General features: G+C 47.0%; 1 protein-coding gene across 5 annotated transcripts in view; it reads left to right on the top strand.

Moving 5' to 3' along the window:
* Positions 1–18301, top strand: part of IGSF11 (immunoglobulin superfamily member 11) — a 96884-nt gene extending 78583 nt beyond the window's left edge. For 4 of the 5 annotated variants that reach the window (XM_048057951.2, XM_067003840.1, XM_067003844.1 and 1 more), the window contains exons 2-7: positions 10749–10912; positions 12147–12354; positions 13175–13330; positions 14337–14459; positions 14689–14839; positions 15533–18301. In XM_048057951.2, the coding sequence (XP_047913908.2) occupies positions 10749–10912; positions 12147–12354; positions 13175–13330; positions 14337–14459; positions 14689–14839; positions 15533–15983 (1253 nt within the window). In that variant the 3' untranslated portion in view covers positions 15984–18301. The remainder of the gene's footprint in view (positions 1–10748; positions 10913–12146; positions 12355–13174; positions 13331–14336; positions 14460–14688; positions 14840–15532) is intronic. The other variant, XM_067003849.1, reaches the window with a different exon arrangement.
* The last annotated feature ends 210 nt before the right edge of the window (positions 18302–18511 follow it).

Genomic DNA, 18511 nt, shown 5'->3' with positions numbered 1-18511 from the left:
CATGGGTAGGCTCCTGTTTTTGGTGGATCACATCAACATTTGGGTGGGTGGATGCAGTGTGTTCCTGTTATCTTGCTGCTTTATCATTTCTGGAAGATGCAGCAGCACCAACAAGGTCTGGGTTTCATACCCAAGTTTCCTGGAGGACCCCAAGAAGATGTCAGCAGTGTCTGTAGGGAGGGAGCCATGTATCAGCATGTCTCTGCACCTTCACCCTGCCTGTGGCTAATACAGAAAATGCTGTCCCTTTTCTCTCTGTTCTTCCTCCTTTTGGGGGAGGATGCACCCAGCTCTTGGTGCTTTGGGTAAAAGCAGTTGAACTGTAGCTTGGGAGTATCTGTACTGGAGTTAGACCTAATGGTGGTTGTGTCAGGGCAGGTGAAAAAGTCACTCTGGAGTTTGCAGTCTATATTTCAATGGCATTTTGCCTGTTACCGGGGCAGGAGGCGGAGGGGAGAAGATAGAAAAACTCTCGATGCATTCTGGAAGGCATTTATGAGCAGTGTTAAAAGTCACTGATGAGCCAATTCTCCATCCCCCTTCCCCACCCCTTTTCCTATGCAGCTGCACCCTGCGCTCCTGCCTTTCCCCACCGCACACAAGTCACGTTTTCCAGCCTGCCCACCCATCCATCCTGCCTTCCCCTGGGCCAGCTCCCCTTACTGGGCCTTAATCTTTTTCATTATGGGCTCTGTCCTTACCACTCGGCATACCATTGAGCATATTTAAACCTCAAGTTGTTTTCCCTTATTAAGCAGCTCATCATTGTGCTGCCTTTCTTTTTTTTTTTCTTTTTTTTTCTTTTTTAACTGGGAGAAGGGGAAGAAATTTATTCTTTTGACCATAAATCATTTACGAAGCTGCTGGGCCGTTAATGTATATTTTATGGCTCGGCAAACAGAAAATAGGAGTGAGTGTCTTAGCGGCGCTTCTCCGACCTGTTTTAATTTCAGCTTCCTAGCCTTGACTCTCTGTTCCCCTGTCTAAGAAGCAGATACATTTCTCTTGCAGAGGCACCAGTGGATATCTTCTCCCGAAGGAGGCCACTTTGCTGTGTCAGCAATGTCACGTGCTGTTGCCAGCACTTGGCACCGATCCGCAGCGCGACACATCTCTGCTGACTGGGCTGCGCTGGGAGAATATTAGCAGGAAAAAGGGATGGGGGGGGGGGGGACACTCAAGGCTATTTTTGCTTTTAGATCCAGGGAAGAGCTGTAATTAGACTCGCACTCTGGGGTAAGCAAGTTTCATACAGTTCTCATCTTATCCCATGCAGCCTCGCTCACCCTGCGCTTTGCATGCTGTGGGCTCAGCTGGCCGCAGGTGTTGTGTCGATATCCACGGGGATGCTTAGGGGGCGATTTCAGCACAGTGACTGGCCATGGCAGTGCTTCCCAAATGTTAAGGGCCGGCTTCTGTGAGGTTTTGCAATCTGCTTCAAGATGAAGCCAGTTTATGTCTTCAGTGCTCTCTGTCATCTCACTGCCTTTTCTCCATTTTAGGAAGCATAGATGCAAGCCTTTACTGTAAAAGGTACGATTTTCTTTCCCAGGTGCTGTGACAAGCAGTGAGATAGTGAAGATGAGGGTTGTGGAAGGCTTATGCTGGCATCTGAGATAGTTGAATGGGAAGGTCTGCAGCTCACAGCTGCTGTTGCAGGCTCTCTGCAAACTCAACCAGGGCTTCCCACCTCAGATGTGCTTGCACAGACTTTTGACAAGATTTTTTTTTTTTTCTTTCCCCAAGTCACTTCAGCTAAAGACTGCAGCTAGACAGTTCATTGAGTAACTGGCCATGGCCATTTAAAATGGACATTTAAAATGTTCCTATCCCTAGAAATCCTTTACCATTGGATGCCTCCACTGTAGCAGTCAGCAGAACAGGAGAGTGCATCTGCAAAGCAGCTTTTTCCTCTCACAGCAAAGCAAGCTGTCCCTTCCTTATACCTTCCTCAGCAGATTATGCTAATTAATGCCTGGCTATGAGATGGAGGCACAGCTTCCTTTCTGCTTTCACTGCTTTTTGGGCAATAACCTTGTTCTGAGTGGCAAGGCAAACAGCAGGAGATGATAACATCTTAAGTTAATGCAACAGGATTCCCCAGAGCTGATCCATCACAGGTCTAGGAATGAAGGAGGAGAGACTGTATTTGCTAGTCTCAGGTTTGTAGGAGAATCATGGATGTCTTCCGTGCTGGGTACAGCCAGGAATGGGCAAAGTTGGCACCAAATGTCCCATAGACAGGTCTGAATTAGGCTTCCCAGTCCCTCCCCTCTCATCAGGGGAGCAATGAATGATCACTTGAGTGAGTTCCTCCTCCTCTCTGGGTCCCCTCTGGTCTTGTTCATCTGCTAAAGCAAAAAATTCCCTGACCTCAGTAGTGCAGCTGCTCCTTGAGTCTTCTGCAAACGCTGTGAATTCAAGGACTGCCAGCTCAGATCGCAGCAGTCTGTTTTCGGCCAATGCCGCATGCATTGGAGGGAGGTGTTAAACCTTCCATAATGTACCTAATTGTGCAACACTATACCGCGGAGAGGGGATTAACACATGCCCCAGAGCACAGCAATTGATTAGTTTTATCCTAGCTAATGTCACTGTAGATGTTATTTTTGTTCCTATCAATGTCTCCTCCTATTTTTATAATCTTGCTATGATATAATGCAGGGGGTTTTGGTGGTGGTGGTTTGATTTGTTTGTTTGTTTGTTTGTTTTTCATGGCTAACTTGCATGCATACTGCATCCTTAGCAGCTGAAATGCAGGACAACCATCCCAGTTAGCAGAAGGTGCAGAGAAGGTGCCTCTCCCAGCAGCTCCAGACAGGCTGGATGGAGGTGCAGAAGGGTAGGCAGTGTGAGGAGCACAGCAGGAGCCCAGAATTGGAAAGGACCACTTGGGTCATTTGGCTCTTGACCCGGCTATCACCAGGGCACCTCTAAAACAAATTTGTTCTTGTTTTCACTTTATACATTAGCAAGCTGCTCTGGCACTATGCTCTTCTCAGAATTTGAAAGACACTTTTGCATTTCAAGTCTGTGACTAATTAAGCACAAGGACTAAGGACTGTTGGAAGAGCATCACTGAGGTTACACAGAGAGCTAAGCATAATGCAGTCCCTGCTACATGGAGAGCACAAAGGCTTTCGATTTCCCTAGCAAGTTTGAATGCTCAGCAGTTCAGCAAATCCATTCATGGAGGTCTAAACCTGGGCAAATGAGGATCTCATGCTAAAAGAGGCTCTCTGAAGACACCTGGAGCAGAGTGACTTGCTCACCAGGACCCGGGGAGTCTGTGACAGAAATAGGGAAGGAGTCAAATTCCTCAGTGATTTTCAGCTGCATGTATTAAGAGAGACCTTTCTCTCCCCCTTAAAAGCTAGTCCACCTCCTCTGACAAGGACATGGGAGCGAAATGACACCATTCTTGAAGTATGCATAGCTGAAAGCTTTCCTGCCCTTTTTTTGTCCAACTTTCATCTTCCCTATGGCTGCAGGTTGGTGAGGTCAGAGACAGGGAGATGTGCTCCATGTTATCTCAGACAGCTGTTTGAAATCCCCCTTCCAGCTGGCCTTCAGAGAAAGACCTGTTTTCAAAAGGGAGATGGCAATGGTGGTAGAGATTGCTATTTGCAAGGCCAACAGCTGAGACCAGAGCAGAGTGGGTCAGCAGCAAGTCTCACTGCTATCTTTTTGTCTAGTACAGATGAGATTATAAATGATAAGAGAGCAGGGTCAGCGTATCAGCACAGATTTACAGGTAGCCAATGTCTGCAATCAGCTGGCAGAGTGCTCAGCGAGAAACACTGCAGGGCTCCAGTTCAAGACCCTGACACTGTGATTTCTCCCTGGATTAGTGTCTGCTAGCCCACATATCCTGCCAGCTGAGCAGCAAGCCCAAGATTACTCTTACTGGTGTAAAATGTGTCTGTTTACTTGGAAGGCTTTGTGTTGGAGAGAATGTTAGATATCGCCAGTTATGTCTGATGATTTCTCCAGGGATAAAGGTGCTTAGAGTTTTACTTGGCTTTTGACCTCTATTTAGCAGAGGGAGTAACACTGTATAGACCTAAGAGTAAATGTTAGTGTCTGTGTAGATTTAACACCTGTATTACAGAGGTTTTGCTCCAAAACCATGTTCGATGTGACAGTTTTCCTTTTTTTTAGCCCCAATAAATTCTTAGACCAGTGGCTGAGATATTCCAAGTCTGATGCAGCTGTTTCAGAGAACAATACAACCAAACTCTGTATGATTACAACTTCGCCTTTTAGCTCTGAGCTATGTATTTGTTCATCACCATGATGGGGATAGTAAAGAACATGGGGAAAGAGCTGGACAGGGAGAAGAAAGGACAAGGTTGGTAGTGTGGATTGCATGGCTATGTTGCAATGATGAAAGGACAGGACCCAGAAGCACCACTGGTGAGAGACCTGGTTGTTACAAGAAAGCAGGGGCTGCAGAGTGCTGGACTTGACTGCTAAACTATGCTGTGCAGTACAGTGTCTGGGTCTTTAAAGAATAGATTGGATAAGCTGCCATTGGGAGTGGCTTAGGGGGTGTTGATCATGTCTTGAGGAGGAGCTGTACTATGATGTCCTTAATCTGGTCTATTGCAAGCTGTCTATAGACAACAGGCTGGGTAAATACTGCTTTTGGTTAGATGGACTCTGAGCTAGCAAGTGTATCTCATCTGGAATGACAGGGGTATGCTCAGACCCTAGTGAGAATGGGCACAACCAGTGTTCAGACAGCTTGTTGAGCAGCCTGTATGGATGCTGTGAATGTTCTGGGCTCACCGTAAGCATCCATCTTCTTCCCTTTGTATTATCCCTGATGCTCTAGGCTGGTACTGGGGTGTCCTTTTCCAGCCCTGGTCAGTCTTGTGGAGCTGAAACAACATTTTCAGCTTGGGAAGGACCACCATTTCCTTTCCAGAGATCACTTCCAGGCAATGTAATTGCTCCCTCAGAAGATAGAAGGGATTGTCAGCAGGAGAAATGTCTCTTTAGTTTCTTTGCTGCCCTTCAATGTCATTAGTGCTTGAAACTGTGAGTCAGGCCCCTTCAGGGGCTTTGGAATGGTTGCTGCACAAGAAGGTCCTATGACAGAAGTACTCCCTGCATCTGTTACCAACCTCTCCAGCAGTGCGTCACACCTTCCTGGGCTGGGGTTTTGCTGCGTTGCTCTGTGAGTTGAGTCAGCAATGTACCTCAGCTCGTCTGGTGTGGGAGACGTTTCTTCAGCACAGAGGGCAGCTTTGGTCCCAAACGCAGAGATGTGAGGCAGGCCAAAGGCAGGGTGACTTGTGTTTTCCTTTCATCTCAGGAAAAAGACTGCTCTGCAGTTTCTCCCTCTGTTGCCTGCAGTCGCCAGACTGAACACTGTGTTCCTACCCTGCTCTTGAAACTTTTGAGTGACCTCATCTTTGCCTCTCTAACAAGGGACCCAAAATGTCATACTGCCAAAGGCATCTTCCCCAGCACATGGCAACAGGATCACTAATTGCACTGGGACAGGGGGAGCCTTTCCCTGCATTTTGGATGCAAGCTGATACAGCTTGAAGCTTTATTCTCATTCTCTCCCCAGCCACACACATTTCTGCGTGTTTTCCCTGGAGATTTGGAGATGATGAACGCATGAAGCTGAGGGGTTTTCTTTCATCCCTTTCACACCTCCCTCACTTCTTTCTCCCCTGGCCATTTGCTTCCTTGGCTTGCCAGCACTGTGGAGTGAATCTGTACCCTGGCCTCTGTGTTTGCAAAGTCATGCTAGCCCAGCCTCCCATGCCGCTGACTCTCAGGAGGTTGCTGCTAGCAGGTGCCAAATGCTGCTGACTTGCCGACAGTTCTTGAGGGTACTTGCAAAACAAACAGAGTCCTCCAGAAGAAGGCAAGGCAGGGCAAGAGCTTGATTTCATGGTATGAATGACCTTCCAAAAAATCCTTTTTTCTTTTTCTTTTCCTTTTCTTTTTTTTTTTTCTTCCTGGGGCCCTGGGAGGTCAACAGTCTTAAAATAAACACAATAGGGAAAGACTCCCTCTCTGCATTCTACTCCAGCCGTGATACTCCAACCCATCCAGCAGTACCCAGATACCTTGCTGAGCATAGCTGCCTCTGAAAAACATGCTGAGGAATATCATGCAGTAAAGGGAAAGGTGCCCTTAGGACAGCTTCAACAGCATAACAATGGTGCTTTTGGTAGGGACAGCCTCTGCAGCCTCTGAGTCCCCTGTGGTCTGTGACCACCTGCCATCATGGTGCATCAGCTGTTCATGTTACAGACTGGCCTCTTGATGTGAAGTGGTGATGATGGAAGTCCTCGTTTTGCTCACTGGGCTGTCAGCTGAGTTGATTTGCTGGTCCTGCTGGTGATCTCTGGCAGAGAGGTGTGGCAATGAATGGGAGCTGGGAACATTTTCATTCCTCTTAGTATGAGTCAAAGTGCTGAGACGTGCCCATGTCTTTGATCTTTGCTGTGTCTGGTATATTCTGAAGCCTGTCAGGCTGCAAACCTTCTAGGGGAGGTAGCAAATGTGGTGGCATCTGTCTCCTCCTTGTACCCAGCAGGGAGGAAAATGCTGGTTGTGTGTCTGGGCCCTACAGGCTTGTGTCGTGCTGTATGAAATACCTACATGAGCTACGTGCTGGGGAGGTAGCAAAGTGTGCTGCTTGGAAAAGCAATAGTGCCCCATCAAAAATGAAATTGAAGTGATCTGTTGCCAGAATAATTACTTGGTCATGGGAAAATGGAGACACTCTAAAAGAGGCTCTGCAGCCAAAACATTGTTCTGCTGGCTGGTTCCCTGATAGATAGGGGACACAAAAATGGAGCATCTGTTCTAATTAGTGATGGGAGCTCGGAGCATCGGGATCAAAGGAGAAAGCTGTGTGCAGAATCAAGCTAAGATCAAAGTGTCCTACGTACAGGAAGGGCCCACTCCTCCTTCTGCTGACAGTGGTGTATGTACCCTGCTCTACCTCCAGGCATGCTGCTTACAGGGGTGCTTAATTACAGAATAAGGAAGAGATTGCACATACAAGAGAGGGTGTAATGGCCATCATAATTCAGCTCTAGTAGAAAAAAGATTTGGCAGTGATTGATTCTTGCTGCCTCTTACAAGTTATTAAACTTCTCTGAATGCTTAGAAAAGATCAGGATTATGTACCTTGTCAAAAGGAGACCTTTTACAACATTTTTTTTGCTTGATTTTTCTCACCTCTTATGTGTAATTTGACTTACTAGGCTGGGCTGTATGTTTGTGCATATATCTATATTTGCATTTATATCTACCCAAGGGAATTTAAGCTTTCATTCCTTAGGCTGCATTGAAAAACCCTTATCCCAATACTTATGCTAAATTCGAAATCTTTTCCTCCCTCTCTCCCCTGGCTCCTTCCATTTACATTAATGCAAAGACATTTTTTTGCAACTCCTAAATATGAAATGTTTAAATAAGTAATGTTTTGTTCATTTTTCCTCCTAGATGCCTTCCTGGGCACAGTGGCTGATGTGTGTGTGTCTTTGTGTGCAGCCACCTGTGTTCTGGACCATGAGTATTGGTGTGGAAGGATGCAGTAGACAGACAAGTGCATGTGTAACCACGTTACATTTTCTAGTAGTCTGAGAAGATAGACATTGAAGCCCCTGAAGAGGATTTGATCTTTTCTCTTTCAGCTGTCTCCTTGGGAGAGAAGCTGCACTCTGTAATAATGCCTCCCCCTGGCCCTGGTGCTGTGTTAGCACACCTCCCTGTTTATGCTGGTGGAAGAGGACTTTGCCTGCATTTGGCCTCCCTCTTCCCCTGTTGCCTTGGTTAAGCTTAGTTGTCAGAAGCGGTTGTATGTGTTTTCCCCAGCTGTAGCCCTGCAGGTGCCACTTAGCTTAACAAAGTGAGTCCTTGTCTTTAAGTGCTGCCTGCCTCGTGTGCATCCTGGGCCAGAGAGCAGCTGACAGGCGCTGGGCTGCATGAGGCAAAGGCAAGCCTAAGGAGCTGCCTTGCCCAGTGCTTCAACAAGGCAGAGACAGAACAGCGTGGTGTCAGGAGGTTGCTTGTCTTGCAAGCCCAGGTTCACAGCAGTTCCCTTGGCAAGAGAAACAGACAGAAACCTCATCTATTCCTTAGTGTCCCCCCTCACAGAAACAACTCTGTGTCATTCAGTTTAATCTGAATGCGGTGGTGCTTTGAAAGGGGGGAGTAGGGAGGAAGATTATGGGTTCTGAAGGCTGCTACAGGGTGACAGTGGATCACTGGAAGAGAAAAGGGGATAATACATGCTTTCTTTCTGTTTTGAAATGGTTCATAAGCAAATTGGGATATTCTCAAATGTATTGAGAATTATTTTTACAGTGAGGAAATTATGCATGCTCTATTTCATTATTTTTATTATTCTGCAGGATGTTTACAATCAACTAATAGCAAATATTTGGCATGGTGAGAGGGTGGTTAGGTATGAAAATCACATCATCTTGGTGATTGAATGATTGATTAAACTAAGCCAAATTTGCAAAAACAAACATTTCCAGAAAAATTGCTGTTAGTGAATACTCACACTGAAGTACTACTTTTCCTGAATTACAAGAACTTGATCATGTAGGTGTTTCTTGTAGAAGGTACTGGAGGAATGGGGCTGAAGAACATACTTTGCTATTCCAGATCAGATGAGAAGCTGGGGGCAGGTTTTCCTGTCATGTGGAGCATCTCATAAAAACTACACTGAAGATGGCAGAAGAGTTTTCAGCTCCACGTTAGAGGGTGTAATCCAATAAACGTCCAAATTACTGTGTCTCCCTGCACACTGTTTAGCACATGGATGGTGATAGGACTTGATGAGTAGTCATGCCAAGGTAGGCTTGAAGAGAAGAAGATCTGTTGTCGAAGTCATGTTCAGTAAGAGATACCTCGTTTCTGGTCTTTGGGCTACTGCAACTGCCTGGCTTGCCATAAGGAGCTCAGGAGTCCAAACTGTTGACCACAGAAGCAACTGGAAGGCAGATGCCTTGTAATAAAGGTCATGCTTATTACTGGCCCTTCAAATTATTTACTTCCGCTTGCTGCTGACAGCCTTTCATAGGAGATTGATGGATTAAGCTTTCACCAGCTGTTCTGTGTCCAAGCACCTAATTCTTTCAGATTTTAGAACCAGAGCCAAACTGTTTCAGTAGGAATTTCCAAAATGTTCTATGTTTTTAAACATATTCCAAGCCTGTGAGGAAAGTCAGACTTTTGTTTTGTTTTCTGCCAAGTAAGAAACTCATGAATTTCACTCAGAGAGATTTAAGTTGTCATTTTGTCTGGTTCTATTTTGAAGCATTTCTCCCAGAACTACCTGAAGCTTTAGGGGTAGCAGTTGGGGAGGAAGGAAGGGAGTCAGGAAGTCTGGAGGAGGTTGCTGAGGATCTGCAAGGTCCTTGTGTATTGCAGCTCCAGAGCACTCAGTCCAAATCCAGAAACTCATAACAGGCTGTTCAGGTGCTGCTAACTTTGGATCTATAGGGTTTGAAGTTCAGTGCTTCCAGGCTCTGAGTGCCCCATTTCTCCATTAGGCAGGCTGAGAAGGATCCCAACACACGCATGTGTGAGTGAACACTTAGCTTTTTCTCAGACACTAGCCTGTTCGATTTCTTCAGAGTTCAGCTGGAACCATATTCTTTTTCAAGGAGCATTTCACCTTCAGCAAAGTTGAAATGAAAACTTTGCCAGCAGCTCTTCCTGAAGTCAGCAAGAGAATAGGGTAGTCCTCAGACTACATCCCGGTGTTAGCAATATTCTGATATTGCCTTGGGGCTTGAAAACTTCTTAGTATCTCCTCCAGCAGCCTCCTACATGCACTGAACAGGAAGATAGTGAGCTGGCATGTAGAGAGATGTCTAGAGTCAACGTTTTGATTTTGTGCTAGAAAGTGGTTTAAAGAATTTTAGTGCTACTCAAAACAGTGCTGGTGACTCCTTGGTTAGTTTTATTTGACAAGATTTTGGCAGTAGGAAAGGAGATATTTCCCTGTGTGACTTGCAGTCTAAACACTGCAGCCTTGAGCTGCTGCACTGGGAAGCTGGGACTTGTCAGACTTTGTGCCCTACCCAGCTTGTGTGGAATGCAAAGAAGTGAATGGTGGAAATGCTGGGAAATAAAAAAGATTGGATCAAATCCTCCTTTTTCTGAGTAGCCATTTTTCACCAGCTAGGAAGAAACACCTGGCCTGGAAAATATTTAGATTTCTAACCCTTTAAATTAAAAATAGTGCTAAAGTTTTTCTGTTCATACTGGACTTCACAAGGAGGAGAAGTTGGGGGAGATCTGTGTTTCTACTTTAAATAATGCGTTCTCTCTTCTTACCCCTTGGTGAAGCCTTTTAGACTGCAGTTTCCTCTTCTGTTTCAGTGATGTCAGGTATCATTAAGATTGATGGAATTGAAAACATATTTCATTATCTCTTAAACACAACTTGGCTGCTTTTACAACTCTTTCCCTGTTGCCAAAACAAAGCCTGATGTTTTCAGAGGCTCTGAAATGAGAGTGCTCTCACTTGAAAGGATGGCCTATCTGCATTTGCTTCTGGAAGAGGTCTGCATGAGAGCAGCCTCATACGTTGAGGGACAAATATAATTCTTTAGATTGAAGTAATTGGTAAGGGACTGCTGTGTAACAACAGGATGCTGCTGTCATGACCTGTCTGTGCATGGTGCCACCTGAGATGTTCAAACTGGGAGTCCTGCTCCTGAAATGCTTAAACTGGGTGTTCTTTTTCTTTCTAGGTATGGTGTGTCCTCTGGAGGTGTCAGTCAGTTCAGGGAGTATCCAGGTTGCCCGAGGCCAGACAGCAGTATTGCCCTGCACCTTCACCACTAATGCTGCTCTCACTAACCTTAATGTCATCTGGATGGTCACTCCTCTTTCTAATGTCAACCAGCCTGAACAGGTAAGTCCTTTCTCACTGGAGCATGTATTTCTTTGGAGCTTTCCTTTCTGTACCCTTTTGACAGTAGGAAATAGACTAGTAAATAGACTACATCTGGATGTAGTCTATTTACAATGCTGAGTCTCTGGTTGCCCCAGAACATTCTCTCCATTGCTGAACATGATCTGCAGATCTTAGATGAATTTGATTTATTCAAAGCCTTGTAAATTGATTGTGTGCATTGTGCCCTTGGCTGGATGTGCAATCAGGGCAGATGTATGTGTTACAGTATGGCTGCCTTGTACTCCTGGTGGTTTGTGTGTTCAAAAGAGCACAGGCAAGATAATCCAGGTTTTGGTGCACTAGCTTTGGGATCTGAAGGATCTGGAATCAGCTGCAGGCTTAAACCTGTGAAATCTCTGTAACATGATCTCATAGACCCATCTTCCCTCCTACTTTTTCATTGCCTGTTGCTTTTGCAAGGCCATTCTTACAAACATTAGCAAAGGAGACCCTATTATGTTGGGTACAACAATCATAACCTGTGAGCTGCTGGCCTGGGTTTGTCCACATACTAAGAGGAGAAGAAACCCATTGCTCTGAAATGCACTCATCTTGGGTCACACTGTCCCTGTCACATTTGCTGTTCAGTTGTCTGATTCAGTGTCCTGCACTGAAGAGAACTTGCTCCTCAGGGACTTAGTTTGAGTATAGACTGCTATAAAAGCTGTTGGATTGGTAGAGGCTGCACAGACTCAAGGGTTGCATTGCTTATTATTCAGTTCATCCTAGTGATCGTCAGTGAGCAGTTTCAAATCATGGCAGGACATTACTGGCTGACACCCAAAATGATACTGTCCACCAGGCGGATGCCTTCCAGCAAAGTACTTACTGACCTGCAGAGTCTCTGCCTCTCTACATCAATCCTGTCTGGAAGGGTAATGACTGTTATATGAAACAGGGTGGTATTACCCATCCAGCTATGCCAGAAGACTTGGGTATTTATCTGGTCCATTTGCTTTTGTAAACATTTTTGTTGACATAAAACAGGCTACTGACTGTGTTCTTCCTTTAGAGAAAATGCTTCTCCTAGGATCAGTCTTTCTGGGTCTACTGTTGTATATTGATGTTTGCTTATTCAGAGATCCTTTAGGAAATGGTCCTTTCAGCTTTCAGAGCCCATGTTTTACTTGCCTGTTCTCCCTCCTTGTTCAGCCTCTGCAGAGTGTTATTTGATTCTTCCTTTCTTTTCTAGGTTATTCTTTACCAAGGGGGTCAGATCTTTGGTGGTGCACCCCAGTTCTATGGGCGAGTGGGGTTTGCTGTGACAATGCCAACCACCAGTGCCTCCATCTTCATCAACAACACCCAGCTATCAGACACTGGCACATACCAGTGTTTGGTCAACAATCTTCCTGACCGAGGCAGCAGGAATATTGGAGTCATTGGACTGACCGTCTTGGGTGTGTGTATTGGGATCATGGGGGAAAGGGAAGGAATTGGGGCACGGGAATCCTCTGTGTTTGATGGTTCTCATAGCATAAAAATATGGTGGTGTGTGCATTGGAGCCCATGGACATACTGTGGTGAGGGATGGGTTGGGTTCTAAGGACTGTGGGAGTTTGTAGGACACATACCCTCATATGCAGATGTGTATAACAGAGTTTTAAAATATGGTAGAGAAAAAGCTTTTGTGGCAGGCTTGTGATGTGGAGTTGCAAAGAAGCATGAATAAAGCATGCGTGCATCTTTGAGAGCCAAGGGGACTGTAAGAGTTTTGTGCATAGTGACAAGAGAAGAGAATGGACTTTTAGATCTTTGCTTCCTTTTCAAGAAAGTTTTAATTATTTCTGGATGCTCCCTGTGATATTAAATACTACAGAGCGTGTGCCATTATAAGGCTATGAAAACAAAATCCAACCACAGCATATTCTTTATGCTGCCCTGTTAGTTGTTGCTACCCTTGCTGTCTCAAGCCTAGAAATGTTCATCCTTTTTTTTTTTTTCCTCTAGGTAGGGCTCTACAAGTAGTGGGTCCTGGGAAGGCAGTTGTCTGGTACCTTGATGGACTGGCTAGTCAGGAATCTTTGTGAATTTTCACCCCTCAAACCTTAAAGGATTCCTGTCTGCTACCTCCTTTCTGGGCTTTGTCTGATTCTTGTCCCCTATCAGCTCACGCCAATATCCTTGCTTTTCCCTGCAGTGCGTGTCCAGAAAGAGCCTGTACTCCACTGTTTGGTCATGTTTCCTGATCTTCTGTCACTTTCCCCTCTTCTCTTGTAGTTCCTCCTTCTGCCCCGCTTTGCAGAATCCAGGGGTCCCTGGATGTGGGCAGCGATATCACACTGACCTGCAGCTCGGAAGAAGGCATCCCCCGGCCAACATACCTCTGGGAGAAACTGGACAATGTTCCCAAGTTGCCCCCAACTGCCACACAAGGTGCTCATTCTGATTATGCTCTTATTTCCAAGGTGGCAGCCTGGGCTTTCCTTTGTCTGAGCTGCCCGAGATGACACAGCTCTTTGAGTGACTGCCATTACTTGCATGGTCACTTGTTTGGAACGAAGATTCCTGGAGTGCTTGGAGTGTTTTGGACTAGGTATCCATCAGTGGCCATTTAAAGTTTCATCTTATTTTGGTACATAATTAATGTTCCCCTTTAAGGAACAAGGGTCTAGTCAAACAGGAGACAGAGAATAAGGTTGCCGGATGTTTGCACATGGCTGGAGATTTCATCTGCCAATTCACCTAAATTTTAAACCAAATGCAAGGCTCATAGATTGAAAATTGGGAGAAGAGAGGCAGAATTATCCCCTGAAAACCCTGCCATCTTGTCTCATTGAGATCACTGTGCTCTGATATATTAGGCTGGAGCTGCCTTTTAGGTGTGTGCAAAAGCAAGGCCCTGATCAGACTGGGTATTGCCCGGCCACAAGTCCCATCCGTGAGGTTTCTTAGACTGTGTCCTGACCAAATAGAGGTAGCAGTACTTACTTTTGCCCTTTGTCTTGCTGTATTTTAAGAATACACAAGAATTTTAGTTTCAGGTAATTCCAGAATGAGAAAAAATGCAATGGCAGGGGTTAGGAAGCCCACAGATGGGAAAGCAGGGTTGCTGTGAGGCAGGACTGAATTTAGCAGGTAAATCTGGGTATAGGTAATTGCACATCTCTTCTTTCCTCCCTTCTCTCACACAATGATATGAGTCCCAAGCTTTCATTTGCAGAAATTCATCTGTAAGAAGAAAAAGAAACATCTAGTGTAAGCTCCTTAAGACCTAATCTTGTGCGTGTGTGCACAATGCTTCCATCTCAAGGTTATTTCCTAATTTATTTATCTCTTAAGAGTCTCACACATCAATTCTCTATTTGCTGGATTTGCCTTTTCATGGTTTTCCTCAAGCCCGGGGCGGGGGGATTTAAATCCTTCTTTTCTCTCTAACTAGACCAAGTCCAGGGCACTGTCACTCTCCGAAATATCAGCACTGTGTCCTCAGGTCTTTACCAATGTGTGGCTTCAAATGCCATTGGAACCAGCACTTGCCTTCTGGACCTACAAGTCATTGCACGTAAGTATTTTGCCAAAGGAGGCTTGGTCACCTGCTTCTGTCTTGTGACAGTAACACGTGTAAGCATGTTTGCTGTGAGCCACCATGTGCCTCTCTATCAGAAGATCGTTTTACTCTGGAATGGGGACATTGCCTTTCCCCCTTCCAAGCCACATAGCTTCAAATGTTCACAGATGGCCACAGCCCAGCCCTGATTTCTTCTCCATTCTCTGTTCAATTCTCCCCACAGCTCACCCCTGGAGCATCGGCCTAATTGCTGGAGCAGTGGCCACAGGTGCTGTCGTGCTTGTTGTCTGCATTGTGTTGGTGGCCATAGCACTGTTTTACTGGAAAAATAAACACAAAGAAGAAGAAGAAGAAGAAATTCCCAATGAGATAAGGTAGGGGTCAGGGAAAACTGGTGCCAGGGAATCTCTGATCACCCAGCAAAAGCAGCAGCTTTCAGGAAGGCAAGCAGAGATCCTGCTTTTACTCATCCTAGGTGTGTTTTGCTGGGCCAGGGGAAGGTCTCCGTATCTGCCCAGAAAATGTAGGGAGCAAATGAAGAATGGTAACTACAGGTTTTGCTTTCCAAATTACCATTATTGGAAACTTCACCTTGACACTGTTAGCGCCATAGGAGAGTGACTGTGTATGTGGTGGGGATCCTAACCCACAGTATCAGATAGTGATAGCTGAAGAGCTCTGTAGGTACAGCTGTGATGTTCTCTGGTGTTATAGCCAGTGTTTCCCTCTGGCTGCATCCCAAAGCTCCCCTGAGGATCAACTTTTTTGATTGTACAAGTACAGTCATACTGACTGGCTGTGTAGCACCAGTGGTTCTGATAACCACTGGTTTTGCCCCCTACACACATAAGTGTGGGTTACTTCCCTTAGTGGTGGGTGCACAGAGTTGTGTCCTGTAAAGAGGGATGAGCGAACAGGCCAAGGAGTGATGCCAGTTCACGCTGGTGCTGTCTTTCAGCACTTGAATTGGTGGCGTTGTCCCCAGTGGAGGTGGATGGAAGGGGTGGGGGTGCATAGGGGAAACAGAGCATCATCCTAGCTGTACCCTCATGTCCTCTTCTCCCCAGGGAGGACGACCTGCCACCCAAATGCTCCTCCGCTGCCAAGACATTCCACGCTGACGCATCCTCATCGGAGAATGACACCCTCACCTCCTCCAACACCTACAACAGCCGCTACTGGAATGACCCCAAGGCCAACCATGCCACAGACTCCTTCACCCGCTTCAGCAACAGCAACGACACCCGCCAGCCCCCCTTCTCCCGCTCAGGGAGCACGAGTGCTCGCCCTGTCTACGCCAACGGCGGCCACCCCTCCCCGGCTGCCCCTAAGACGCTGGTGGTGACGGCCAGCACAGCACCGTCCCCACAGGAGGTGGCCAGGAGCAATGGCTCTGTCAGCAGGAAGCCTCGGCTTCCGCAGACCCGCTCCTACGCTGTCAGCCAGGCCACACTGGAGCGGATCGGGGCCGTTCCTGTCATGGTGCCTGCCCAGAGCCGGGCTGGCTCCCTTGTGTAGGGGCACGCCGGCAGCCATGAGCTGAGCAAGGGCCTTGTGTACCAGAGAGGCAGAGACTTGGCCGAGAGACCCTACTCCTTCCTGAAAGGCAGCGAGGCAGCTGGGGTGGGCCTCCCGAAGCCACTGCCAGCTGGTGGGACAGCCCCGGCCGTGCTGCGATGCCCCCCAGCTCTCGGGACTCCACCATGGACGCCACAGACGTGCCAAGGCCGCGGGGGCAGCAGGGGACCCTCCCTGGCTGCTGGGCCCCAGCCAGGACCCCCTCCCAGCCCAGCCTTGGGAGGGGGGCTTTTGCTTTTGTTTCCACTTTGTTTCGTTGGGGGGCATTTCTGTTCATTTGGGTCTTTCAGGGAGGTTTGGGGAGATTATATATATATTTTTTTTTTCTGTTGTTGTTGCTGTTTTATTTCTAAGAGGACAACAGCCTGTGTGGGGCAGGGAGGGGTGCCCAGTCAGGATATGCCTTGTCGTGGAGGCTATGACTCCCTCCCTGCTTTGGCAGCCCTGCTGCTGGACGAGGAAGGTTGTGGGACGGGGATGGACATGAGGATGCACTGGCTGAGGTGGAGGCACAGCCGCCAGCCAGGCCAAGGGGAAGGCTGGGCAAGGGCGCAGGTCAGAGAGCATTTCTCTTTATTTATTTATTTTTTTTTGCCATTTTCCCCTCAACTCTGACACACACACAAACACATGCGCGCACGTGTCGTCCTTAGGCTGAGTGTTTCTTGGTCACCACCAGAGCCCTCTTCATGGATGTGGAGAGTGTTGCCATCTGGGTGTCTGCTCCTGAGAAGCTCTGTGAAGAGAGAGGGTGCATTGCTGCTGCTGCTGCAAATCTAGTGGCTTTTTTAATATTTTTATTGTTATTTTTTGGGGTATGGCAGAGCAGCAGACAGGCCCTGAGAGGAGTCTGCTGAACCTGGGCAGCTCAGATGGAGGGCAAGGGGCTTCAGACCCCACAGCTGTGGTGTTTGCATGGTGGGTTTTCTTTATCAGGCTGCGCACGGCTGTCCCGCATGTCAGGGCACATGTTGTGTTTGAGGCCCTCACACAGGAGCATGACGGTTTTCATTCCCTCTCATACACACACACACAAACTTCCCAGATGCTGAGGATGGCAGGATTTGTTTCTAAATCCCTTTCCTTAGATAGAGTGAAAGCAGGGGCTCAATGGAGGGAGTAACCCTGTGGAAGTCCACATGCTGTCTCTCTGCCTCACTTCCCACACTGGTACTTGTGGCACCTGCTGGTGGCTCTCCCATCTCCTCACAGTCAAGGAGGTGGCACCTGCTGGGGCTGGCACCTGTCCTTTTACTTTTTCTATTGCAACTAAATAGCCTTAATCAAAGCCAAGGGTTGAAACCGCTCAAGGGACCTAGTGCTATTGGAGGACTGGACCAAGGGCTTGGACTCCTCCTGTGAGAGAGCCCTGGCTCAGAGGACCATGCCTGGGTGGGTGTACTTGCCCTCCTACATAACACCAAGCCTTGCACATGTAAAGGCAGCGGTCACCTCCAAAAGTACCAGAGACCTCCCAGATCTGCTCTTGGAAAAGCAATGTGGGTGATCACAGGCGACTTTCTGTAGCTCACACTGGGAAAGGGTCTGTTTAAGCCAAGAGACTTCCTCGTCCCCCTTTCCCTGTCCTGGCACAGCTTCACTCTCCCTAGCAGTGCATATACCTTGGGCAGGACCTTCTGCCTGTACTGTTCAAATGCAAGCACAGCTTCTGTGGAAGGAGGGGAAGAGGTGAGGTCTGGGTTCCCACACAGACGCAGTTCCTTTGGGGAGGTTGGGGGTTCTTAGGCAGCACTTGGTTTGAAGCTTGGCTGAGATTTTGTGCCTTCTTTGCTTAAAATAAAAATAAAAAAGGAAAAAAAAAAAAAAGAAAATATACAGCCTCCCTTCCTTCCCCCCTCCTGCACAACTCTGTCCAGAATGGGTGCAGTGGTGCAGACAGGTGGTTGTTGTGTGCGTGTACACACAGTTCACCAGAGCAGCCCTCTTTCCTGCCTGTCTGCTCTCTTTGCTGCTGGGTGGTAGGATTGACATGGGGAAGAAGAGTGGCTTTTGAAACCCCAGTGTGGGAGGAAAAAAAAAAAAACAAAACACAACGCAATCAAAGAAAAACCCAGACACACTCTTTCTGCTTTTGAAACAACCCGTGTGGCATTTACAGGAACACTGCCCTCAGCAGGCCTCCTCCTCTAGTGGGAAAGCTCTTCTGGTTCCTACTCTCCATAAGACTGTTTGCTCCTCTTTCTTTGTTCTTTCTAATTGTCTAAAATTCAATAAAACTTTATTCATATAAAAAAGGACTTTTTAATGCCTGCTGCTGCATTTTTTTTCCTATTAATTCTGTAACTACAATGAATTTGGCTGTTAATACTCAGCCTTGATATGGCTGTCAGTAAGCAGCGACCATGCAACCAAGACCTGAATCTTATTAGGCCAGCAGTTTTGGTAGTGCACCCGGATACTATAGCCTTGTTTTGCTCATTCATAATACTCTGACACATTGCCCTTGA

This window comes from Anser cygnoides, chromosome 1 (assembly GCF_040182565.1).
Source record: "Anser cygnoides isolate HZ-2024a breed goose chromosome 1, Taihu_goose_T2T_genome, whole genome shotgun sequence".
Taxonomy (NCBI): Eukaryota; Metazoa; Chordata; class Aves; order Anseriformes; family Anatidae; genus Anser; species Anser cygnoides.
The sequence above is the reverse complement of the archived record's forward strand: the minus strand, read 5'-3'. Positions and strand labels throughout refer to the sequence as shown.